Source organism: Saprolegnia parasitica (assembly GCF_000151545.1).
Source record: "Saprolegnia parasitica CBS 223.65 unplaced genomic scaffold supercont2.2, whole genome shotgun sequence".
Taxonomy (NCBI): domain Eukaryota; phylum Oomycota; class Saprolegniomycetes; order Saprolegniales; family Saprolegniaceae; genus Saprolegnia; species Saprolegnia parasitica.
Window position 1 is genome coordinate 432,713 of NW_012156396.1, and position 21,161 is coordinate 453,873.

A 21,161-nucleotide genomic window follows, 5' to 3' on the forward strand; every position below is an offset into this window, starting at 1 on the left:
CGCCGACGCCGCTGACGGATCGTCCTTGGCGGCGTCGAGCGAGTCGAGGCAGGCTTTCGTCATCGCCAAGTACTTTTGCGCGTTCGTCCAATCGCCGAGGATCGTGGCCGCGCGCGCAATGCTCAAGAGGACGTTCGGGTTGGTCGACATTTCGGTACCGAGCGCGACAAGACCCTTCCCAAAAAGCGACAGCGCCTTCTTGAGCTGGAGGTTACGGCAGCAGAGAGCGATCATGTACTCCCACGTCGACACATCCGGGACCACCTTCCACTTGGGCATGTCGTCGAAGATCTTTTCGGCGTCCGCGACCGCGCCGACTAGGATGCAGCCGCGGAGAAGCGTGTTGACCGTGCGGACATTCAAAAGCACGCGCTTGGTCTCCATCTCCTTGACATACGTGAGCGCCGTCGAGAGCTTTCCTTCGCCGCAGAGACCTTTGAGCAGCGTCGTGTAGGCCACGACGTCGGGCTCGATCTTGGCCGTCTTCATCGCGTTAAAGACACCGACGGCGGCGTCCATTTCGCCGCAGCGCACGCACACGTTCATCATGTTGACGTACGTGTACGAGTTGGCGAGCTTGGCGGCGCGCGCGCGGTCGTACACGTCGTTGGCCTCGGCAAATTGCTTCCGGCTCGCAAACTGCGCGAGCTCCTTGTTGAGCTTGACCGTCTCCGGGTTATCCTTTTGCTTCTTCATCATCGGCTTCTTCGTTGGCGGACCACCTTGTGCGCCATCCGTCGCCTTGCGCTTCTGGAACGGCTTGGTTTGCTCGTTCTTCTTGCCTGCGTGCGGTCCCTTGCTCTGGTTGCCTGCGTTGAACTGGCCCGACGGCTTGCTACCCTTGGGCTGCTCCTGAGCAGGCCGCTTGGACTTGTTAAACTTGGCCTTCGACGCTTCCTTGGGCTTGGACGCTTCCTTGGGCTTGGACGCTTCCTTGGTCTTGGACGCTTCCTTCGCTGCCGGCGCGGCCTTGGGCGCCTGCTTTTCGGTCTGCGGCTTAGCCTTGGCCTTCTTCGCTTGGGCCTTCGCCTGGGGCTTGGTCTCCTGCGGTGTTGTGGACATGGCCGTGGTCGCGCGAAATCCCCGTTGTGTTGCCACCAGTTGTGTTAGACCGGATCATCCGGATAATATTTGAACCGCGCTCTATTCGGCGAGTCCTCTACCTACGCTTGGTACCGCCGAAATTCTTCGTGCATGCGCCGGGCCTAGACGCATTAGCGTCAAGCAACATAACAACAACATGGGCTCAGACGCACCAGGTCGAGCACGCACCGGTCCCGAGAGCTCGTGATGCTACCAGAGAGATGGAAAACCCGTCGATAGGAGGCTCCGTACACTTTAAAGAAGTGGAACGTCGCGTCGTGGCGCTGCTGCTTCATTGCGTGGTACTTAGTGTGCTGCAGCAAGTGCTGGAGGAGCGCTAGGAGCGCCACATATACCGAGGATGCGATCGTATCGCAGAGTCCATCTGCACAGCCAACGTTCAATCCATGGCCGCAGCAAGCACGACAAACCGGAGACGACGATCTTGAGCAATGGGACGACCAGGTTGCAGCCCACAAGCACCGACGTGCCCCAGGAGCTACGATCGGAGTAGCACGTCGCAGCGAGGTCCTGGGACTTACCTTTTGGCCATGAGGTTAAAGATGGGAACGAGCACTTGGAGCATGCTGCACGGAATCATGACTGCAGGTGATGAGCATAGTTCGCATGAGAACGATGGCAATGCATACCAGTGAGAAGTGTGAGCTTGATGAAGATGCTCTCGACAGCCGCGAGGATTGATGGCAAGAGCAAGCACGCGGAGTCCTGCAGGACGCTCCCAAGGGTTGACACAATGCACTTGAGAGTCATCGGATCGGCGTCCGCCTCTAGCTAATGTCGATGCTTGTGACCTCTTCTTCGTACGCATACGTGTCTACCATGTCTTGCAGGAACGAGTCCATCACATGAAGCACGGGAACTTGCGTCGTTGGGTTCAACTGATGGCCATGCGCCAGCGCAAAGGTCGTCGCTTGGACACAGGAAAGAAGAAGATGGCGCTGGCTCGCATGCTCGCGAGAGGTTGCGTCCATCGAGATGGCGAGGTAGTCGTTCTGCAAGCCCGCGACCTGGTTCTCGAGCTCGCGGACCCGCGCATCTTGCTTGTGCAGAGCTGCCGTCGTCGACGCATGCTTGTCCTGGAGCGCTTGTACCTGCTTGAGGAAGCGCGGGAGGTCCCTAGGGTCCATGTCCATGATCTCTCTTCCTCGGTCGCATCCTCATGCTCATGGCAGTACGCTCCGAGGACGTCGGCCAAAAGCTTGTCCGCGCTCATTTCTGTGTTTCGAGAAGATCGCGTTGTGGTCCGGGATAACTCCGGCATCATTTCCAGCTGGTTAAAATATTGCATAAAACAGCCCCGTTCATGGTATTTAATTTCGTGTGTTGAGCTTGGCGCGACACTTTCGGCTAAACAAACGCAGTTTTGGCGCATGAATCTTGGCGTCCAAGCGCAAGCGCCGCAGCGTTGAAGTCCAGCATGTAGTGCAGTTGGACCGATCTATTCCTGCCTGTCACAAGTCGACCTTCAGCGATTCATGCAAGTGTTTCCTTCGTCGAGGCTACTGTGCGCGATTGTCGCAGCCCGTGCCTTCGCACCACGTTCTCAAGCGGCAAAGTTGCGTGCTTTTAGTGCCTGCCAACACGCCTGCCACACATGTCGTCATCGTGCAATATTTTAAAACCATTTCTGCACCTTGATCTTATCCTTTGTATGCCAACATAAATGTAGGTATAAAATGGAGTCGGTGGACGTTTAAACAGGGTAGAATCTGTCCCACGGATGAGCCAATGAGCCCGCGACAGTAAACAGTCTCCAAGTCAACGAAGCAGCGGCAAGTCGCGCTCCGTTCACCTACCGCACTACACGCGTCCAAGGTCCCTCCCGCAGAGACCCACAGATCGTCGTAGCGTTACCCTCCGAACGCTCGCCCACGCCGTCTCTACCTGCTTTATGCTCAAGGACTGCCCGCAACACCAGTGGATCACCGCCCGTAGTCACGAAACCCGCGCCGTCTCCTGTCAACACACGTAAGCGCCTGACGACAACGTATCGAAGAAGAATCAACATGAGCGACGGACGCCTGTCCGCCGCCGCCGAGGGCGATGGCTTCGCGGCCTTGAGCTCGGCGACGCTCGCCCACGTCCTCGGCTACCTCGACGTGCGCGACAAGGTGCGCTTCTTGAGCACGAGCCGCACGAATGCCCGCGAGCCTCTGGTACGTCGCATGCAGTCGTTTTGCGGCGCCTGCGACGCGTGCAAGGCCAAGACCGAGTACCTCTGCGCGTCGTCCCGCGAGCGCGTCTGGACCGCCGAGACGTGGGCCAGCATCTTCCAGCGATTTGGCCGCGGAATCGAAGAGCTGCACCTCGTTGGCTGCGACGGTATCGAGCCGAGTGTCTTTGAATCGCCCGAGGCCCTGGCAATGCTGCAGAACATTGTCGTCCTCCGTCTCGAGCGCTGCGCGAATTTGCCCGTCGCGTCGATCGCAAAGCTTGCCCAGTTTTGCACGCGGCTCCGTGAAGTGCGCCTCCATGATCTTGGCATTGATGACGCGACCGTGTCTGCGATCGTCTCGGCGAACGCGTCGACCTTGCGCGTCCTCGACCTCCAGGGCTGCCATGCGATTACAGGCACTTGTTTGAACGCAGTCGGTGGCTCGGCCGTCGAAGATCTTAGCCTCCAGAACTGCCACAACGTTGCAATGACGCATTTGGAGGCCGCGGCGCCGCTTTGCGGCCACATGAAGCGCCTCAACTTGCGTTTTTGCCACAAGGTGACCGACAGGTACTTTTGCGGACATCGTCGTTGCAAGATTTCTTAGTGTCCGAAACTAGTGTCGTGGCTTGTATTGCAAAGCACATGCCGCTGCTCGAAGACGTCAACCTGCGCTACTGCTACAAGATGACGGACGCTGCCGTCTCGGCGCTCTGCGCGGGCACGCCCAAGCTCCGGAGCTTGAACTTGTCGCAGTGCTGGCGACTCACGGACGCGGCAATCTGGGAGCTCGCCAAATCGCTCTCGTTGCTGAAAGAGCTCCGGCTCTGGGGCTGCATGAAGCTCACGTCGTCGTCCGTCGTCGCGTGCTTGACGCTGCCGAGCCTGACGCTTGTCGACATTCGCAGCCGTGACAAGCTCGAGGCGGTCATTGGAGGCTTTTCGACCGTCAAGCACGTCATGGAGAGCCACCGGTCGACGTTGCTCAAGTGGGAGCAGAGCGGCGACAAGGTCGGCGTCTTCCACCGCAAGGCCTTTGTGCCCCAGCGTGCGCAAGTGCTCCAGCGCTGCTAATGCGATGCATATTCATTGACCGGCTTGAAATTGGCGACGTGCCTTGTATATTTTGATGGATAACACAAATTCATGTCATCTTGCATATCGTTTGACGCCGTGTCATTGTCGACATTGATGCCATTCGAGTCGCGTTATAGATGGAGCTCGGCGCACGCAAGACACGTAGAATTTTAAAGTCAAAAGAGGACTATCTACTTGCGCTTGGGCACCCAGACCCAGCGCATTTCGCACTCGACGGGGCTGTCGCCGGCCGAGTCGGTGACAACAACGTTCACGAGCACCTCGCCCTTGTCGGACTTGGCGATTTCTTCGCGCTGGGCATCCGTGAGCGTCGCAATGGCCTTGAGGTCGCCCTTGGCGCGCTTGACGTAGCTCATCGACATGGACTTAAGCAGCGGGAGGTGCGAGTCGCGCACGTTCATGCCAAAGACCATGCCCGACGCCGACTCAGCGAGGAGCGCCATGCCGCACGCGTGGACGCCGCCAATGTGGTTCTGGACGCGGAACGTGTTTTTGAGCGACACGACGCTCTTCTGCTCGGTGAGCGTCTCGACGTGGATACCGGCGACGCCGGCCATCTTGACCTGCGCGTTGAACGCCGTGCTGAGCGCGCCTTCGCGGAGAAAGGCCGGCGCGCCGCTGCTGTTGATCTTGGCGACGAGCTTTCCGAGCTTGTTCACAGGGCCAGACATGCTACTACTCGTTCTGCAAGGTCGAAAATGGATCGCTCTCGACCGGTCGCTGGCTCCCCGATCGCGTGTTTCGCAAACATTCCTTGGGTCATCCCTCAACTGCAATCTGAGCGGTTCAAACCGCAAACCGTTCGACTAGACGAGCCGAACCCATACTCTCGGTTAAGTACACGTCACCGATTGATCAAGCGCCAGGTGGTACTACGCTTGCTCTTGATAGCAACCTGCTCTGTGCTAGAGGCTATGCATATCGTATTAGCACGACACCAACGCGATGCCAAAGCCTGCTACATGTATGCGAGATAGTGACTGACTTGCGGATTCTATGACCACAAAGGTACCGCTCGTAGAGGCGGGCGGTATCATCGATGTCACATCGTCAGCTTCCAGGGACAAGACGTTGATAGCACTGCACGATCAGGTATTGAGAGGTGAGGTAAAAGGCGAAAGATTAATACGGGTAAACGCTTTACTGCGGGATGGTATTGAGAGGTGAAGATTCCAATAATATGGTCAAACTGTTTTCTTTCGGGGCCGTGAGCGGCGTCCTTCTTGAACGCGACAAGGCCGCCAGCCGATCGACCTCATTGTCACTTGTGGTACCGCGAGCATATAGAGACAAAGCACGTAAGGTAGTCCTCCTAACGATAGTACGATTACGCTGCTGGTAGCTCGGGCAACCAAGGGCCAATGGTTGCCAGCGTTCCTTGATCGCGCAATTCGCGATCTTGGCCACAAGGTCTCGCTGGAAAAAGTTTGTGGCTCTGTCCCGTACGTTCCGTACCGTCCATTGTCATGCTGCACCCAGGCGATCCGATCAATTTGAGCGTACCCACTTGATCGTACATAAATGTACGCCAATGTACGTACGCTGTCCCACCTTGTGACGGCGGGCACAGGATACCGTGGCTTCAACTTCACAGTTCATTCTGGATTTTCATCCGCCGCTGCCATGTCGAGTCCGTCGCCGTCCGCCAACACCACACTGCTACTCAGCGTCGCCGTCGCTGCTCTCACGCTCGCGTGGGGCGGGACCATGGGTCTCCTCCTGGGCCTGCACCTGCAGCAGCAGCAACCTGCGTCCAACATCGAGAGCAAGGACGGCAAGCGCACCGTCGACAACCAAGAGCCGCGTCGCGACCGTGTCGAGTCGCGCCGAGGTCGCGAGACGTCCATCACAAACGGCGAAGACGTCAAGCTCATGGACAAGCACGCCCTCGTCGACGTGCGGATTGCCGAAATCCGCCCGCTTCTGCCGCCCGCGTGCCTCCTCGAAGAGATTCCGCGCACGGTTGAAATCGCACGCACGGTCAACAAGGGCCGCCAGGGCGTCGCCAACATCCTTCGCCGCGTCGACGACCGCCTCGTTGTCGTTGTCGGCCCGTGCTCGATCCACGATGTGGAGGCGGCCAAGGACTACGGTAATACGTGCGAGTTTCTTCTTTGACGAAGATAGCTCATTCCATTTTGAATCTTGTAGCGACCAAGCTGAAGCCGATCCAAGAAGCGATGGAGAAGGATCTGCTCATCATCATGCGCGTGTACTTTGAGAAGCCGCGCACCACTGTCGGCTGGAAGGGCTTGATCAACGACCCGGACATTGACGGCACGTTCAACATCAACAAGGGTCTCCGCGTCGCGCGCGAGCTCCTCGCCGAGATCAACGAGATGGGCCTCCCGGTATGCTTATTCTTACATCTGAGGTCTTATCGCTGACGCCAATGGATTCCTAGGCGGGTTGCGAATTCCTCGACACGATTTCTCCGCAGTTCTTTTGCGACCTCGTGAGCTGGGGCGCGATTGGCGCGCGCACGACCGAGTGCCAGCTCCATCGCGAGCTCACGTCCGGCCTCTCGATGCCCATTGGCTTCAAGAACGGCACGGGTGGGTCGCTGCAATTGGCTGTCGACGCCGTCGTGTCGTCGGGCCACCCGCACTGCTTCCTCTCGGTCTCGTCGCAGAGTTTGGCGGCAATCGTCAAGACGACGGGCAACGATTGCTGCCACGTCATTCTCCGTGGCGGCAGCACCGGTCCCAACTACGCGGCCGAGCACGTGGAGAAGGTCTCGGCGCTCCTCAAGAAGGTCAACCAGCCCCAAAACGTCATGGTCGACTGCTCGCACGGCAACTCGAACAAGGACCACAAGAACCAGCCGCTTGTCGCTGCCGACCTCGTACGCCGCCTCTCCAATTCGCACACGATTTCTCACCTCTTTGTAGGCGCGTCAGATTGCGGCGGGCGACGACCGCATCTGCGGCATCATGCTCGAGTCCAACATTGTCGAAGGGGCGCAAAAGCTCATTCCGAACGCGCCCTTGGTGTACGGCCAGAGCATCACGGATGCCTGCATCGGCTGGGAAGACACGGTACGCAATGGATTCTAGATCTGGTCTTTTCTCATCTGCGTGTAGCTCTCGACGCTCGAAGTGCTTGCGGACGCGGTGCGCCAGCGCCGGGCGGTCCACAAGGCCAACAAGTAAATAGTGTAGTTGATGATTATCTAACAAGATCCAATCCTTGCCGATGGCTACTACCGTGCGTTCTGGGAGCTCGAGCCGCGCTTGGCGCTCCGCATCGACTGCAGCGGCGCGCGCGAGAAGGGCGATATCACACGCGCACTCGCCTCCTTGAGCGCCGCGAGCTTGGTGCGCTCTTCGTCGTACTCGTCCTGCAGCACGGCTTTTTCAAGGGCTGCCGTCGTCGCCGGCCTAGGCACATCATTAGCCTCGACATGCGAGCGAGACTCGAATGCGTACGCGGGCTTTGCATCGTCGTCGTTGAACTCGTCAATGGTCATCGCACCATCATCTTCGTTGACCGAGCTCGGTCTTGTCTTGGGCGCATCGTCGACAGGTGCTTGTATCGGCTCGGCGCTCGGCTTGGCCTCGTCGTCGTCATCCGTGGGTTTGGCAGTCGCCTTGGCATCGTTTGTAGCCTCGCCCCTGGTGGTCAATGATGCCTCGGCGTCAAGCTCTTCGTTTGGCCGATGCTTTGCCAGCATTTCTTGCAGCATTTTGCGCGCGAGGGCCGCGCGCGCAACCGACTGAATGGACGTCGCGGCCTTCGCCGTCGCTTCCTTCTCTTTGGCGGCCGCGGCATCGTACTGCGAGACACTCACGTCGTGGATCATGCTGAGAAGACCGGCGATGCGCGCTTGGACCTCGGGTGGCTGCGCCTCGCGCGCCGCCGTGAGCTGCTTCATGGACGCTTCGTACGCGTCTTTCGAGAGCTGCCTCGGAATCCGGTCTGTCGACTTGCCGACTTGGAAGGCGACGAGCTTGGCGTGGAGCGCGTCCGTGACCTTGCGCCTGTGCACCTCGGCGAGCGTCGGCTTGTGGGCAATGACCACCTGCGGCGCTTGCAGTTGCGCGAGCCGCGCGTCGACGAGGCGGTCAATGCGCCGCGACGATGCTTCGCGCCGAGCAAGCATGCCCCGAGCAGCGCTTTGAAGCCGTACGAGCGCTGACAGCACGGTTGCACTCTCGGGTCGCACGTGCGCTGGCAGCGTATCCGTGCGCAAGCTCTACACCCCGCAGTTTGTATCAACGTGATACATAGCGCATCCTACTTGAATCTGGCCCTTCTGCGTGGCCAAGTCGTGCACGAGCTCGTCAATGACCGCAAAGTGGTGCGCATCGTCGTGAATGGCAGGAATGATTTCAATCTCCAAGTGCCCGTTGGTCTCAAACACCAAGAAGGACCCGGGCAACTCGTCGCCTACCAGATGCCATCAGCTAACATCCGCAGACAAAGGGGATAATACCAGAGTGGACGTCGTGCAGCAACACGCGATGGAGGTCAATGTTGCCGAGCTCCGAGGCGATGACGCGGCGCACGTCGAGTGCTGTGGTGTTGGGCGTCACGGGCACTGTCACATCGTGGCCTTGCAGGCGGAGATGCCAGCTGTGTGGATGCGCGAGGCGTGACCGCGTGAGGAAGCCCATGGTCACTCGACGGATGGTCGTTGCCGCAGCATGTAGACGACGCAACTGCGTATCTTCGCTTGGCGCTGACACCGGTTCTCGTACTTCAGGCGTTGGTGGTGCTTCTTTTTCCGCTGGCGGCGTCTCGATTTCAACAGGCGGTGGTGTCGCAGCCACCGGTGCGGGGGCCGGTGTGGGCGGCGGTGCTTCCACAACCATAGGTTTTGGCGGTGCTGCCGTTGTTAGTACCGGACTCGGGACGACTTCAGGCACTCGGATCGACGGTTGCCGCACTAGACGCGGTGGTGGTGCTTGCTTGGGCTCTTCCGCGACCACAACTGGTGGTGCCGGTGCCGGATCTCGCTCGACGACCACGACGGTGGGTGCTGCGGAAGGCGGGAGTCCGTAGTCGAGACCGTACTTTTGCGCTTCGAGCGCCATCAAGTGCGTGAGCGTGAGCTCGTTGGTCGTTTGCTTTTGCTTTTCGTCGAGGAGTTGCTTTTGCAGCTGGAGCTCGCGGGCCGCCCACTCGCGCTGCTCGGCCTCGAGCTGAAGGCGCCGCTCGAGCTCCTTCTCTCGCTGCTTCATGAGGTCTTGCACCATCTCGCGCGTGAGCTTCTCGTCCGTGTCTTGCACGACGTGACCAATGTGGTCGGCGGCCCGCGGCTTGGCCTTGAGAATTTCCTCGGTAAAGTGCATCCACTCGGACTGCGTCTTGGCCTGCATGTCCTGCAGCGCTTGCTGCATGCGCGCCATTTGCTCGACGATGCTCTGTGCAAAAGTGTGTTGTTGCTGCTGGAGGAGCTGCGTCTCTTTCGCGCGCTCCGACTTGTCCTGAAGGAGCTGCGCCTGCAGCGTCTCGAGCTGCTTGGTGAGCGCCGTCGTGTTGGCGGCCACCAGCGCCGACACCATGCTGACATCGGGCACGGTGGGCTTGGCTGGCTCGACCACCATCGGCGGCGGCGTCTCGATCGGCGGCGGTGCTTGCACGGGCGGCGGTGCTTGTACGGGCGGCGGTGCTTGTACGGGCGGCGGTGCTTGTACGGGCGGAGGTCCCTAGGCCGTAGATGATGACGCTTCCATAAGTATGAGAGGCGACGCACCGGCTTGGTCGCTTTGAGTTTGCTGTAGTCGTCAAAGTGTTTTTCTTTTGGTGCTTCACGAGGTACTCGGTCGAGAGAAACTTCTTGTTGCAGAACACGCAGTCGACGGCTACGAGACTTTGATACATCGTAGCGGCGAGTACAAAGGACGTACGCGCGGATGCTGGCGACGTCGAGGGCACGGATGCGCTGCGTTGCTGCGTGAGGAGCATCATTTCAAAGGTCGCAATCGTATTCTGCTTTTGTTGGATTTCTTGCTTGAGCAACTTCACTTCAGCATCGAACTTTTGATTCTCGGCCTCGAGCGTCTTGCAGTCGGCTGCGACGTGGTCACACTGCGTCTCGAGGTCCTCCGTGTGCAGCACCAGTGACTCTTGGACGTTCAAGAGGTACTCGACGGTCAGCTACAATGTCTTCTACGAGCCAAGACAAGGACCGCGCACATACCTGCGCGACTTGGAAGAGCTTGAGAAAGTACTCGTCCGAATACTGATTGACGTCCTGGAGCGTCACGTCCGAGAAAGCCAGGTTCTCCAAGTGGTTCTATTCGGCCGGTCTCTGTACGTTCGGCGCCAAGAGAGCGCGTACCTGAATTGTGTCAATGTCGGTCTCCCGCACGACCTTGTTCAGGTCGATTTGGGCGATGGTCCGCGTGTCGAGCTTGCCTTGGCGCTGGCGAAAGGAGAAAGGCCGCGGTGGCAGCTGGATGGCTCGGCGGTTCTGCATCGCGCGGTTGTAAGCCATGGCCATCGGGTTGGACTCGGGCCGGCGACGGGTCTCATGGCGCTTGTGGAAGGCCGAGTGAAGCTGTGTCAGCGGTGAGAAGAGGCCCGTGGAAGGAAGTCCATCGCGTGCATATCGACCATCGCCATGTAGCACTTGTCGCTCGGCTCGTGATCCTGGCTGCCGCAGGTACCGGGGGTCCATGGCCACGCTGCCCTCCATGCTGCAATTTCGAAATGGTCGCGATCTTGAGGCGTTATAGCCAATCAGAGATGCACAATGGCAGGATCGAGGTTGTAATTGGTTGAAATGCGTTGCCACCAGTTCCCGAAACAAGAGAACTGCGTTGGCTGCACAATCCCAAGCACGAGGTGACTTCGGCTCGCAAGCGCGGCAGAGTTCTAACGCCAAGCCTTCGATAAAGAAATTCGCTGCCGTGCTCGGTAGATTCAAAAACGATCTTGGCGACCAGATGGGCGGGCAGCTGCACGCACGACGCCTCGATGCTCGGTCGTGCCTCGTTGCGCCTTTCGAAGGCCACGGAAGCCGCCTCGGCGAGCCTTTGCGAGTGGCATCAGCGCAAGAACCCGTGCGAGTGTCTACAGTATTGTCTATGTTTCGCCAGCTGTGTGCTGTGTGTAATTTCTAGCACGCGGCGGAGCCCAGACTGGTGCATCCTAGGTGCAAAAGCGATGGCGTATCTGCGAGGATCCAGACCGTCCGTCCCAGTCGCCAAGCACCAGTGGTTCTGGGATGAGTCGGCGCCTCGGTCGTACTGCCGGGAAGCCCAACGGGCATGCAACTTGTCCCGTGATGTCGTGCAACGGTGGTCGCTGGTTCGATTTTCTTCAAGATACTCGCATGCCATTGGTCCGCTATAATCCGAACGACCAATGAAAAAGCGCGACGAGCGTATCCGGCGCATCCGGCCGTGTTTCGGCGAAAAAAGCTCGGCGCACGACCGTGGCATTCCGCAACTGGTTCAACGTGCCCAAGATGTCGCGCCTCCTGCTCGCTCTGGCGACGGCCGTCGGCCTCGCAACCGCTCAAGTCCCGATCCCGGCGTCGCCGCCCGGCTTTACGTACGCCCAAGGCAGCGCCGACGCGCATATCCAGCTCGACATGTTCATCGACCTGCTCTGCCCCGACAGCAAGGCCGCGTATCCGGCACTGCAACAAGTGGCGGCCAACCTCTCGTCGAGCGCGTTCCGCCTGCGCTTCCATCAGTTCCCGTTGCCGTACCACCACAACGCCTACTCGTTTGCGCAGGCGAGCCGCACGATCGCCCACGCACTCGGCGACGACACCTTTACGCGCTGGATGGAGGCCGTCTATGCCAACCAAGACGCGTATGCAGTATTATCGAAGCGTAGAGAGGTGATGACCATCTCGTATGAGTAGGTACTGGAACAAGGCCACGGAGACGCTCGGCCAAAAGCAAGTGACGGCCCAAATCGGTGCCCTAGCCAAGAAGACGTTCCCGGAGCTCACGGATACGCAGTGGGCCGAGGGCATGACCGGCCACGGCGGCACGCAAATGGACGTGGACACGCGCACGGAGTGGAAGTATGCGTGCACACGTGGCATCTCGGGCACGCCCATGTACCTGGTACAGTTTCTGGACGATGCCGGTCCCTCATGCGTCAGGTGATAGCTGAACGAAGTGCCATTTGACGCCGATGCGTCATGGACGTACGACGACTGGATGAAGGCGCTGGCGCCGCTCTTGTCGGGGGCCGAGACGATCAAGAACGACGCCAACGTGCGCAGCGTCGGAGTGCCCCACGACGCGGCTGTCGACCCGCACCACGGCTACGAGTTTCTCGCGTACATGGGCGTCGGGACCGTGCTCGGCGTCGGAGTGCTCTTGGCCGCCCAGCGCTACGATGCGGGGTACCAAACGTTGAGATGAGATCTGAGAGTCGTCGTTTTTAAGTCCACACTCCAACATGTCACCGGGATGCTTTGAGAGCTCCGTGGACGCTGCCGCTGTCTGGCGCCAGATTCGATCCGGGCTCATCCCATGCACGTGCCCAAGACCAAAGACCGTCCGGCAAGTGGCCTGACGTCGGAAAGTGCACCCAATTGAAAGGCCGGCGCTTCCTTTGCCTTCGCGGCGGCCTCGATGCGATGTACGCAACCGCCTACGCGACCGCAGCCACGCCCACGTTGCAGTGAAATCCACGTGGTTCGAGCGTGCGCCGATACCTGGCGCTCGTTGGTGTAAATGCGTAGCGTCGGCGGCGGCTGTCACGTGCAAAAGGCCGCATCCGTGGATGAGTGCAACACTTCAAGCGCCCTCTCGCTCTAAAGATACTACGCAGGTGGCAGGGACAGCGCACGACGTTCGATGGCGTCGTTGGCGGCGGCGGCGGGCGCCAGGATGCGGCCCACGCCCATGCAGTGGGTCGCGTCGGATGGCGGGGCAGCGTGGCGCGGGTGCGGCCAGCCATCCGGCAGCAGCTCCGGCGTGGCCAGCCAAAGGTCGGGCTGGGACACTTCTCTCTGTGACTGCATCAAAAAGCCCACCACAAGAATCCTGGTGGATCTATTTTATCCGGATGGCATACGAAACCCAAGTGAAGTGGCACGTGCCACATCTATGACCACACGCGGCAACCGGATTTGGATTGCCAAACTAAGGATTTCGCCACAAATCCATTCTCGCTGAACTAGGAAGATGCTGCACGCGCGCCGCCTTCTCCGCTCCACGAAGCTCCAGACCCGCGCCATGTCCTGGCTCAAGGACGTGCCCATGGGCCCCGCGGACCCGATCTTGGGCCTCACCGAAAAGTTCAACAAGGACACGGACGCCCGCAAGGTCTCGCTCGGCGTCGGCGCGTACCGCGACGACAACGGCAAGGTACGCTTCGCCGCCTCTCGCCAGTGGCTCATGTATGTGGCTCTAGCCGTACGTCCTTCCGTCGGTCTGGGAAGCCGAGAAGCGCCTCATTGACGCCAAGAAGAACAAGGAATACGCTGGCATTGCCGGTATCAAGGAGTTTGTCGACCTCTCCTTGAAGTTCGCCTACGGCGACAACTCGAAGGCCATTAAGGATGGCCGCGTCACCGGTGTCCAGGTACGCTATCCATGAAGCGCTGCGATAGAAATCTTATCGTGCATCGCATTTAGACGATCTCGGGCACGGGCGGCTGCCGTCTCGCTGGCGAGTTCTTTGCCCGCTTCTTGGGCAAGAACACGCCGATCTACTTGCCGAACCCGACGTGGGGCAACCACATTCCGATCATGAAGGATGCTGGCCTCGACGTCCGTCGCTACGCCTACTTTGAGCCGGCCTCGCGCGGCCTCAACTTTTCGGGCTTGATGAGCGATATCCAGGGCGCCCCCGAAAAGTCGGTGTTCCTCCTCCACGCGTGCGCTCACAACCCGACGGGTGTTGACCCGACGAAGGAGCAGTGGGCTGCGATCTCCAAGGCCATGAAGGAGAAGAACCATGTCGTCTTCTTTGACTGCGCGTACCAGGGCTTTGCCTCGGGCGACGCCGACCGTGATGCTGCCGCCATTCGCCAAGTACCGTACCACAATTGTCCTCTATTCAAGCTCACGCCCCTGTGTAGTTTGTCGAGGACGGCCACAACATTGTCTTGTCGCAGTCGTACGCCAAGAACTTCGGCCTCTACGGTGAGCGCGTCGGTGCGCTCAGCGTCGTGTGCAAGGACGCGGACGAGGCTGCGCGCGCCGAGTCGCAGCTCAAGATCCTGATCCGCCCCATGTACTCGAACCCGCCGATCCACGGCGCGCTCCTCGTCTCGACGATCCTCGGCGACGACAAGCTCAAGCGCCAGTGGTACGGCGAGTGCAAGAGCATGGCCGATCGCATCATCTCGATGCGGTCGCTCCTCAAGGCCAACATTGCCAAGATTGACGGCTCGACGACCGAATGGAACCACATTACGGACCAGATTGGCATGTTCTGCTACACGGGCCTCACGGAGCCGCAGGTCGACCGCATGATGGCCAAGCACCACATCTACTTGACCAAGGACGGTCGCATCTCGATGGCCGGCGTCAACTCGAAGAACGTCGAGTACATTGCCGAAGCCATCGCCGAGGTTGTCCAGCACGCGTAATTCAAACTTGAAGTGTACTTTTTTAAGGCAATTCACGACCCCATGTGTTGCCCCTCCCACTGTATGAGCCGGCTCGTGGGACTGGTACCGGTACGCAATCGGGCGATGGCTGCAGAAGGGGCAAAGACTGCGCACGTGTGAAGAACGCACCAGCGCGCGGTGAACCCAGCCGGTGACGCGGGCAAGGCCGACACGATCATACTACCAAGCGAGCCTTGTCGACCGAGTTGAGTGTTGCAGCTGATGAGGCTCTTCTTGGCAGCCGCCGACAGGCATGCGGCAGGATGACGCCGACAGAGACGAGGTCGCAGGAGGTTCGAGCGAAATCACCGACAAGTGCGCGGTTTTGAATAAGGTATACACATATACTACTGGTAGATAAGACAAGACGGCGCCTACAGCTCGACACTCTCGAGCACGTCGTCGTCGTCGTCGTTGTCGTGGTCGGTGATGAACCCAACCTCATCTGGCAAGCACAGTTCTTGGAACGTGTCGTCAATCATCGCACTTGCTTCGAGGTCGTCGTCCGGCAGCGACGGCACCCACAGCGGTGACGAGAGGCAGCTGTGCTGTGCGTCGTGCTCGTGCTCGTCCTCGCCGTCGTCGGGCAGCGTCGCAAACTTGAGCTGTCGCTGCTGCCGCTTTGCATGGAACCGCTGGATGCGCTGGCGCCGCGTCTGCGGCGAGTAATTGCCGACTCGGCGCGGTGCGCTCGCTTCGTTTCGTGTCGTTTTTGGGTCCATCGAGCGGCTTGGCCACGTGAGCGAGATGCGCGGGTGGCACTGCGTGGGTGGCGGCGACTCGGGCGCCGTCGGTGAGAGCGCCAAGAAGGCCTCGTACTTGAGGCCGAAGCTAGCGTCGAGGTACCAGAGGTCGTCGGCGAGGCAGCGCGCGGCGGGCAGGCAACAGGAGACGAGCGCATGCTGCTGATGATCGCGTTGTCGGATGCTCGATGTCGTTTTTTAGAAATGATCTGACGGCAACAACCATGTCGCGTTGAATCTGCAAAAGGGGGTTCTCGCGCGGAAATAGTGACAAAAAGGGGTACGACCGTTGCTGCTTCGGCAATCTCCGCCGCACGCCAGCGCACTCGCACGCGCCGTCGCGCCGCGGATGGGTCGCGGCCAGTGTTATCAGGCGAATGGTTATCGATGTCAGCCCAGACGGTCCGCGGGGCGACCGCCTTTGTCGACAACGTACCCTAAAATGACAAGTGGGAATTCCGGGGTTGTTCGAAAAATCACAAGCGATGGCCGTCGTCCCACACCGAGTAGCATCTACGGTACGGAGTAGCTGCGCATCGTGGTTCCATGCAAACCACCGGTTGCTTCTTCGCTCCTTGTCGAGAAGATCACAGACCCATGGCGAGGTAGACCTCGAAAATGGCCACACTAAAGTCCTGGAAGAGCCAACGTGTCTGCGATGGTATTCGTAGCTCGCGACCATGGGAGGTGTCCCTCGTCGACAGCAGTTGATCGCTGTAGCCAGTCGCGTCGCGGCTAGGTGTTATTATAATATTGCTGGTTCGTTTAGCGATCGGTCCGTTGTTTTCGGATATTCATCAAGTGGAGTGTCTATGCTGCACCTCAGCCTTGTTTCTGGCCCCGCGGGCGCACGCGCGTCTTTTGCTTCCTTGCATACTGAACGTAGCGTGCAATCGCTTCGTGGCCCAAGAGCTTCTCGAGTGTGTTGTAGTCTCTTGCGAGCGCCTTGTTGTCCTCCGTGGCGTGGATCTTGGAGTGGCATTGCCGGCAAATCAGAATCGTCCGGTTGAGGTACTCGCGGCTGAACCCACGCTGGAGAAACTTGGCGTGGCACTGCCGTGGCACGAGGTGGTGCGCTGTGAGGTTCATGCCTCGTTCGCAGAGCTCGCAGCCGTACACGCCGTCAACATCGCTCTCTGCAATGTCGTCGGGCAGCACGACCAGCGAGATGGGTACGTCCTGGCGCTTGTCGAACTCGATAAAGTTGACTTGGATGCATTGCTTCGTGGCCACGTCTTCAACCGACGTGATCTCTGCCTCATGCCACTCGTCGTCTTCCTCCAAGATGGCCAAGCACGTGCTACCTACGACAAACGGCGATGTCGTTGGCGCAGGCGGCGGTGGGTACAGCACGTCATGCAGCCGCGCCTGGGTATCTGAGATGAGCGACCGGATGTCCGCGGTTGGGTCCAGCTGCAGCGTAGGCTGCGCGTCCAATAGCGTTTCCTCAATGGCGGAGGCTAGGCACTGCGCTCGCACTGCGTCCGGCTCGAGCGGCGTGGCCTTCTTCTTGCGTGGCTTGGCCATCGTCGTCGTGTAGGCATCTTCCCAGGCCGCCAGCACGAGCTCGACGACGTAGTCGACCATGGCCTCGTCGATTCTGGCAGCGACAAGGCCATCGCGCAGGGCCTCTTCCACAGAGCACACTAGGGTCTCGTCCATGAAGCGCCGCCTTGGGTAATCAGCCGCGCCGATGCGCGAGCAGTTGGGTTTCTTACTACCATCATTCACGCCCACTCACAAGAATGTATATTCATCCACCAAAGTTTACACTCCAAGCAATGTACTTAACGGGATAATCCTATCCTACTAAGACTGCGAAATAGCTCAATATGCGTCGTTAACAAGAAATGAACTTGTTTCGGCGGTGTGGGCCAATGGTATCCGGACGCTTGAAACACCCAACTTGGCATCCTGGAAGGCAGCCGAAGACACACCACGAGGCGGCACTGCGCGCGTTGCGGGATCTCATTGATATCCCTGCATCTCGGCATTAATGACATGTCTTTCAATTGCTGTATGTGTGGCTAGCATATCGAGTCGCACGTTTGCATGAATCCCATCAAGTGCACAGAACTCCACTCGCCTCCTGCGCACACTGCGCTCTCACTAATGTGGGGTGTGTTTAGAATGCATGTGTCGTCGTGGCCGTGTCCGGATACCATGTGTCATTGGTCGGTCTCATTCCAGCACGTCAACCTCACACCATGGAGTACATTGGCATTGACCTCGTGCGTCCAGGCTTCCATCGTCGAGCAGCCATGGAACCTCTAATGCTGCTCTGTAGGGGTCCCAGCGCTGCGTCGTCGCGCGCCCGTCGGGCGAAATCGTTCTCAATGAATTGGGCGGTATGACCACGGCGACGCTCGTGGCTTTCAAGGACAAGGAGCGCTTGCTTGGCGAAGCCGCCGTCTTGTCGTCGAGCACGAACCCGGCCAACACTGTCGACCATATCAACATGTTCCTCGGCAAGTCGCACCAAGAAGTCCTTGCACAGATGACCGCTTATCCGTGCCCGCGTGCCACGTATGTCCAGACGGCGTCCGGCGAGGCTGCGGCGCAGGTCCAGTACAACGACGGCGAGAAGCTCTTCACGCCGGTGCAGCTTCTGGCCATGGTCTTTGGCAAAATCGGGAGCAACGTCAAGACCACGCCGCTCGAAAACATCCGCGTAGGTATCGCAGTCCCGAGCGGGTGGGGCGACGCGGCGAAGCGTGCCGTTCTCCAAGCGGCCAAGATTGCAGGCTTTGGCGCGGCCGGTGTCGTTGGCCACGATGCTGGTGTGGCCATTCGACGCACCATATTCTTGTGATCTGAGCCCGTGTCTGTAGCTCTTGCGCGCTGCTTCCATCGCAAGCACCCGATCAAGGACGAGGCCGAGATTAAGACGATCATGATTGTCGATGTCGGCCACTCGACGACGAACGCGGCGGTGGTGCGCCTCAACGGTAGGCTCTTTCCGACAGGCCAGCGTCCTCACTGACGAGTAGCGACGGGGGAAACGGTGCTGGCGCATGCGTACAAGGGCGACCTCGGCTCGGTGTACGGAGTCATGTCACGGCCACGTCCACTCTTCTCACTGCGAGTGTTGTAGCAACTTTGACAAGTCGATTTTCCATCACTTCCAGGCCAAGCTCAAGGCGTCCCACGGCCTCGACATCCAGGGCCACTCGCGCCAGGGCCGCCGGCTCCTTGCGGCCTGCGAGCAGCTCAAGAAGCTCCTCTCAACGATCCCGGAAGCCATCGTCCAAGTCGAGAACCTCGGCAATGACTGCGACCTCACGCTCACGCTCACCAAGACTGAGTTTGACGCGCTCAACGCCGCGCACGCGTCTGCGCTTGAGCAGCTGCTTACGGGCCTCTTGGCGTCGGCGAACGTCGCAGGCAGCGACTTGGTCTCGGTCGAGATTGTCGGTGGCGGTACTCGCAAGCCACTTCTCCAGGCCGCGATCGCCAAGGCTGTTGGCGACAGTGTACCGTTGGGCCGCATGCTCGACAGCGCGACTGCGGTCGCGGTCGGCGCGGCGTCGGCCGAAGACCTCTTGGCGACGCAGGACGTCGACGTGTCGCCCGAGTGGATCGCGCTCGAGAAGGCGATGCAGGCGCAGGACGAAGCCAACTATCTCCTCGCCAACAAGCGCAACGAGATCGAGACGTTCGTGTACGAGATGCGTGGCAAGGCGAGCCAGAAGCACGGCCACCTCATCGACTACAGCGTGCTCAACCCGTTCTTGGACGCGGCCGAAGACTGGTTCTACTCGGAAGAAGCCGAGGTCGCGACGCTCGAACTCGCCACGCAGCGCGTCGCGCAGCTCAAGACCGTACGACCGCCGCTTCGGACGGCGACATGTCTCATCTATAGCATTAGGACATTACGAACGCGTGCAGTGCCTACTTTGCGGCTGTCGCCAAGGAAGATGCTGCGCTCGAAGCGCACTTGGAGGCTGAGTCGGCCAAGGCAGCGCTGGAGGTCAAGGACGACGACGACCATGACTTTCGCAAGGTGCGTTGTTCACCGCGGGCCACGTCGATTTGACATTGTCTCTGTCTGTAGCTCAAGACGCCGGACCGTATGCGCCTCGTCATGAAGAACAAGGTGCGATCCGTTGCCATGTTTACACGATTACGACCGGCTGACCGGCTGTAGGACGAAGGCAACGAGCTCTTCCGTGGCGGCAACGTGCAGCACGCCGCGGCCCGCTACGTCAAGGTGCCCCTCCAACATTGCCTCATCGTATACCATGGTGTAGGCGTTGACGCACGCGTCCAAGTTTTTCGATTTGCGCCCGGAAGACGCGGCCGAAGTCACGGCGGTCAAGCTGAGCTTGTACCTGAACCTGGCGCAGTGCTACCTCAAGCTCGAGGCGTACCAAAAGGCCGTGTCCAACTGCAAGGACGCGCTCGACCTGGACGCGACCAACACCAAGGCGCTCTACCGCCGCGCGATTGCGTACGAAAAGCTCAAGGACTACGAGAAGGCCCACGCCGACATTACGGTATCGCGTGCATCGACACCGCTTCTTCAGCGCGCGTGGTGTGTGTGTAGGAAGCCCACCGGTTGACGCCGGAGGACCGTGCGATCGTGCTCTGCCACGACCGCCTGAAGGCGTACATGAAGAAGCAAGCCGAGAAGGAGAAGAAGATGTGGTCCAAGGCGTTTGCCTAGTTAGTCTAGTCCTTCGACCTGCGTTTGGCCGTGCCGCCGCGGTAATGTACCTTGTACTACGTATCGAGACCCATCCGCGTTGTACGTCTTCTTCTTTGTATTGAACGCGTACATCCGTCCCTCCCAAGAATCGAAAGATAGCGCGCGGGACGTTCGATCCGCTGGCGATCCATCTTCGGTTCCAACGCCGCTGATTGGTCCGTCCTTTCTTGTTATTCGGCGCCGAAACGCCGCGTATGGCGCGGACCCCTCCCTTTACACTTGATGTTTGTATGCGACGTCGCTTGGGCGTGGCCTTTCAGAAGATATCGAAACCCACGAGCAAAGCATTGCAATCCATTAAATAGCTTGCAATTTGTATGCAATTTAATCTTGGCGCCGCTGCGGTTGTTTCGGGGGTTTCGCCAACGAACGCTGCGGCGCGCGGCGGGTGTCGACATTCATTTTCAGATATCCGCGATCATGGCCGAGAGCAGCAGCAGTGACAACCAGCTGCCGTCGCCGACGAAGGACGTCGTCATGCACGACGAGACCGCCGACGACTACGACGACGAGGACGACGAGATGATTGACGTCGACTACTACAGCTCCGACTCGGAGGTCGACGAAGATGTCGAGCCCGAAGTCGACTCGTTTGGCAACTTGACGCTCAACAGCGCGAAGAAGTGCTCGGTCGACGACTGCCCGCGGGGCGCCAAGCGCGGCGGCCTCTGCATCGCTCATGGCGGCGGCCGGCGCTGCCAAGCTGCCGACTGCCAAAGCAGCGCGGTCGGCGGTGGCTTTGTATTACGCACGGTGGCGGCAAAAATGCAAGTTTGCCGGATGCGAAACAGCGCTCGGTCCCGCGGTCTCTGCCCGCGC

At 59.6% G+C, this 21,161-nt stretch overlaps 11 protein-coding genes across 11 annotated transcripts in view; 5 read left to right on the forward strand and 6 right to left on the reverse strand.

The window, feature by feature from the left end:
* The window catches only part of SPRG_18930 (hypothetical protein), a gene marked incomplete at both ends in the record, with an annotated part of 1,699 nt that extends 637 nt beyond the window's left edge, over positions 1 to 1,062 (reverse strand). The window contains 2 exons of the mRNA XM_012339417.1: positions 8 to 11; positions 74 to 1,062. Coding sequence (XP_012194807.1) covers positions 8 to 11; positions 74 to 1,062 — 993 coding nt within the window. The remainder of the gene's footprint in view (positions 1 to 7; positions 12 to 73) is intronic.
* Positions 1,063 to 1,871: 809 nt separating this feature from the next.
* Positions 1,872 to 2,317, reverse strand: SPRG_00704 (hypothetical protein; the record flags this gene model as incomplete). Its single annotated transcript, XM_012338926.1, has 2 exons — positions 1,872 to 2,220; positions 2,280 to 2,317. The coding sequence occupies 2 exons, from the start codon at positions 2,315 to 2,317 to the stop codon at positions 1,872 to 1,874; spliced, it is 387 nt and encodes a 128-aa protein (XP_012194316.1).
* A 519-nt stretch (positions 2,318 to 2,836) lies between these two features.
* SPRG_00705 (hypothetical protein) lies at positions 2,837 to 4,424 on the forward strand. Its single transcript, XM_012338927.1, has 2 exons — positions 2,837 to 3,829; positions 3,880 to 4,424. The coding sequence occupies exons 1-2, from the start codon at positions 3,111 to 3,113 to the stop codon at positions 4,331 to 4,333; spliced, it is 1,173 nt and encodes a 390-aa protein (XP_012194317.1). The 5' UTR covers positions 2,837 to 3,110; the 3' UTR covers positions 4,334 to 4,424.
* A 58-nt stretch (positions 4,425 to 4,482) lies between these two features.
* On the reverse strand, positions 4,483 to 5,096 carry SPRG_00706 (hypothetical protein). The gene has a single exon (XM_012338928.1). The coding sequence runs from the start codon at positions 5,026 to 5,028 to the stop codon at positions 4,528 to 4,530; it is 501 nt and encodes a 166-aa protein (XP_012194318.1). The 5' UTR covers positions 5,029 to 5,096; the 3' UTR covers positions 4,483 to 4,527.
* An 861-nt stretch (positions 5,097 to 5,957) lies between these two features.
* SPRG_00707 (3-deoxy-7-phosphoheptulonate synthase) lies at positions 5,958 to 7,509 on the forward strand (the record flags this gene model as incomplete). The annotated part of the gene is made up of 5 exons (XM_012338929.1): positions 5,958 to 6,449; positions 6,509 to 6,708; positions 6,762 to 7,202; positions 7,249 to 7,395; positions 7,441 to 7,509. The coding sequence occupies exons 1-5, from the start codon at positions 5,981 to 5,983 to the stop codon at positions 7,507 to 7,509; spliced, it is 1,326 nt and encodes a 441-aa protein (XP_012194319.1). The 5' UTR covers positions 5,958 to 5,980.
* A 1-nt stretch (position 7,510) lies between these two features.
* On the reverse strand, positions 7,511 to 11,017 carry SPRG_00708 (hypothetical protein). Its single transcript, XM_012338930.1, has 8 exons — positions 10,644 to 11,017; positions 10,503 to 10,598; positions 10,210 to 10,459; positions 10,052 to 10,164; positions 8,793 to 10,008; positions 8,598 to 8,746; positions 7,786 to 8,552; positions 7,511 to 7,737 (listed from the first exon to the last, which is right to left on the reverse strand). The coding sequence occupies exons 1-8, from the start codon at positions 10,998 to 11,000 to the stop codon at positions 7,560 to 7,562; spliced, it is 3,126 nt and encodes a 1,041-aa protein (XP_012194320.1). The 5' UTR covers positions 11,001 to 11,017; the 3' UTR covers positions 7,511 to 7,559.
* A 732-nt stretch (positions 11,018 to 11,749) lies between these two features.
* On the forward strand, positions 11,750 to 12,807 carry SPRG_00709 (hypothetical protein). The gene is made up of 3 exons (XM_012338931.1): positions 11,750 to 12,127; positions 12,180 to 12,387; positions 12,433 to 12,807. The coding sequence occupies exons 1-3, from the start codon at positions 11,775 to 11,777 to the stop codon at positions 12,688 to 12,690; spliced, it is 819 nt and encodes a 272-aa protein (XP_012194321.1). The 5' UTR covers positions 11,750 to 11,774; the 3' UTR covers positions 12,691 to 12,807.
* A 622-nt stretch (positions 12,808 to 13,429) lies between these two features.
* SPRG_00710 (hypothetical protein) lies at positions 13,430 to 14,870 on the forward strand (the record flags this gene model as incomplete). Its single annotated transcript, XM_012338932.1, has 4 exons — positions 13,430 to 13,641; positions 13,688 to 13,858; positions 13,912 to 14,310; positions 14,358 to 14,870. The coding sequence occupies exons 1-4, from the start codon at positions 13,459 to 13,461 to the stop codon at positions 14,868 to 14,870; spliced, it is 1,266 nt and encodes a 421-aa protein (XP_012194322.1). The 5' UTR covers positions 13,430 to 13,458.
* Positions 14,871 to 15,265: 395 nt separating this feature from the next.
* SPRG_00711 (hypothetical protein) lies at positions 15,266 to 15,860 on the reverse strand (the record flags this gene model as incomplete). The annotated part of the gene is made up of 2 exons (XM_012338933.1): positions 15,266 to 15,796; positions 15,849 to 15,860. 2 exons carry the CDS (start codon positions 15,858 to 15,860, stop codon positions 15,266 to 15,268), a joined length of 543 nt encoding a protein of 180 aa, XP_012194323.1.
* A 449-nt stretch (positions 15,861 to 16,309) lies between these two features.
* Positions 16,310 to 17,342, reverse strand: SPRG_00712 (hypothetical protein). The gene has a single exon (XM_012338934.1). It carries the CDS (start codon positions 17,294 to 17,296, stop codon positions 16,457 to 16,459), a length of 840 nt encoding a protein of 279 aa, XP_012194324.1. The 5' UTR covers positions 17,297 to 17,342; the 3' UTR covers positions 16,310 to 16,456.
* A 471-nt stretch (positions 17,343 to 17,813) lies between these two features.
* SPRG_00713 (hypothetical protein) lies at positions 17,814 to 20,429 on the forward strand. The gene is made up of 10 exons (XM_012338935.1): positions 17,814 to 17,865; positions 17,922 to 18,414; positions 18,466 to 18,582; positions 18,625 to 18,676; positions 18,729 to 19,455; positions 19,503 to 19,637; positions 19,689 to 19,730; positions 19,782 to 19,844; positions 19,885 to 20,130; positions 20,181 to 20,429. Exons 1-10 carry the CDS (start codon positions 17,842 to 17,844, stop codon positions 20,298 to 20,300), a joined length of 2,019 nt encoding a protein of 672 aa, XP_012194325.1. The 5' UTR covers positions 17,814 to 17,841; the 3' UTR covers positions 20,301 to 20,429.
* Positions 20,430 to 21,161: the final 732 nt, after the last annotated feature.

What these genes read in the sequence shown, in the direction of transcription:
- SPRG_00705 (XM_012338927.1), top strand. Translation starts at nt 3,111, where the DNA reads ATGAGCGACGGACGCCTGTCCGCCGCCGCCGAGGGCGATGGCTTCGCG. An exon ending in TGCCACAAGGTGACCGACAG is followed by an intron (nt 3,830 to 3,879) that starts GTACTTTTGCGG and finishes GTCCGAAACTAG; the next exon opens with TGTCGTGGCTTGTATTGCAA.
- SPRG_00706 (XM_012338928.1), bottom strand. Translation starts at nt 5,028, where the DNA reads ATGTCTGGCCCTGTGAACAAGCTCGGAAAGCTCGTCGCCAAGATCAAC.
- SPRG_00708 (XM_012338930.1), bottom strand. Translation starts at nt 11,000, where the DNA reads ATGGAGGGCAGCGTGGCCATGGACCCCCGGTACCTGCGGCAGCCAGGA. An exon ending in GCTGCACGACGTCCACTCTG is followed by an intron (nt 8,747 to 8,792) that starts GTATTATCCCCT and finishes GGCATCTGGTAG; the next exon opens with GCGACGAGTTGCCCGGGTCC. An exon ending in GACGACGATGCAAAGCCCGC is followed by an intron (nt 7,738 to 7,785) that starts GTACGCATTCGA and finishes TGATGTGCCTAG; the next exon opens with GCCGGCGACGACGGCAGCCC.
- SPRG_00709 (XM_012338931.1), top strand. Translation starts at nt 11,775, where the DNA reads ATGTCGCGCCTCCTGCTCGCTCTGGCGACGGCCGTCGGCCTCGCAACC. An exon ending in GTCTATGCCAACCAAGACGC is followed by an intron (nt 12,128 to 12,179) that starts GTATGCAGTATT and finishes TCGTATGAGTAG; the next exon opens with GTACTGGAACAAGGCCACGG. An exon ending in CGGGCACGCCCATGTACCTG is followed by an intron (nt 12,388 to 12,432) that starts GTACAGTTTCTG and finishes GTCAGGTGATAG; the next exon opens with CTGAACGAAGTGCCATTTGA.
- SPRG_00712 (XM_012338934.1), bottom strand. Translation starts at nt 17,296, where the DNA reads ATGGACGAGACCCTAGTGTGCTCTGTGGAAGAGGCCCTGCGCGATGGC.
- SPRG_00713 (XM_012338935.1), top strand. Translation starts at nt 17,842, where the DNA reads ATGGAGTACATTGGCATTGACCTC. An exon ending in TGTCGTTGGCCACGATGCTG is followed by an intron (nt 18,415 to 18,465) that starts GTGTGGCCATTC and finishes CCGTGTCTGTAG; the next exon opens with CTCTTGCGCGCTGCTTCCAT. An exon ending in ACGACCATGACTTTCGCAAG is followed by an intron (nt 19,638 to 19,688) that starts GTGCGTTGTTCA and finishes CTCTGTCTGTAG; the next exon opens with CTCAAGACGCCGGACCGTAT.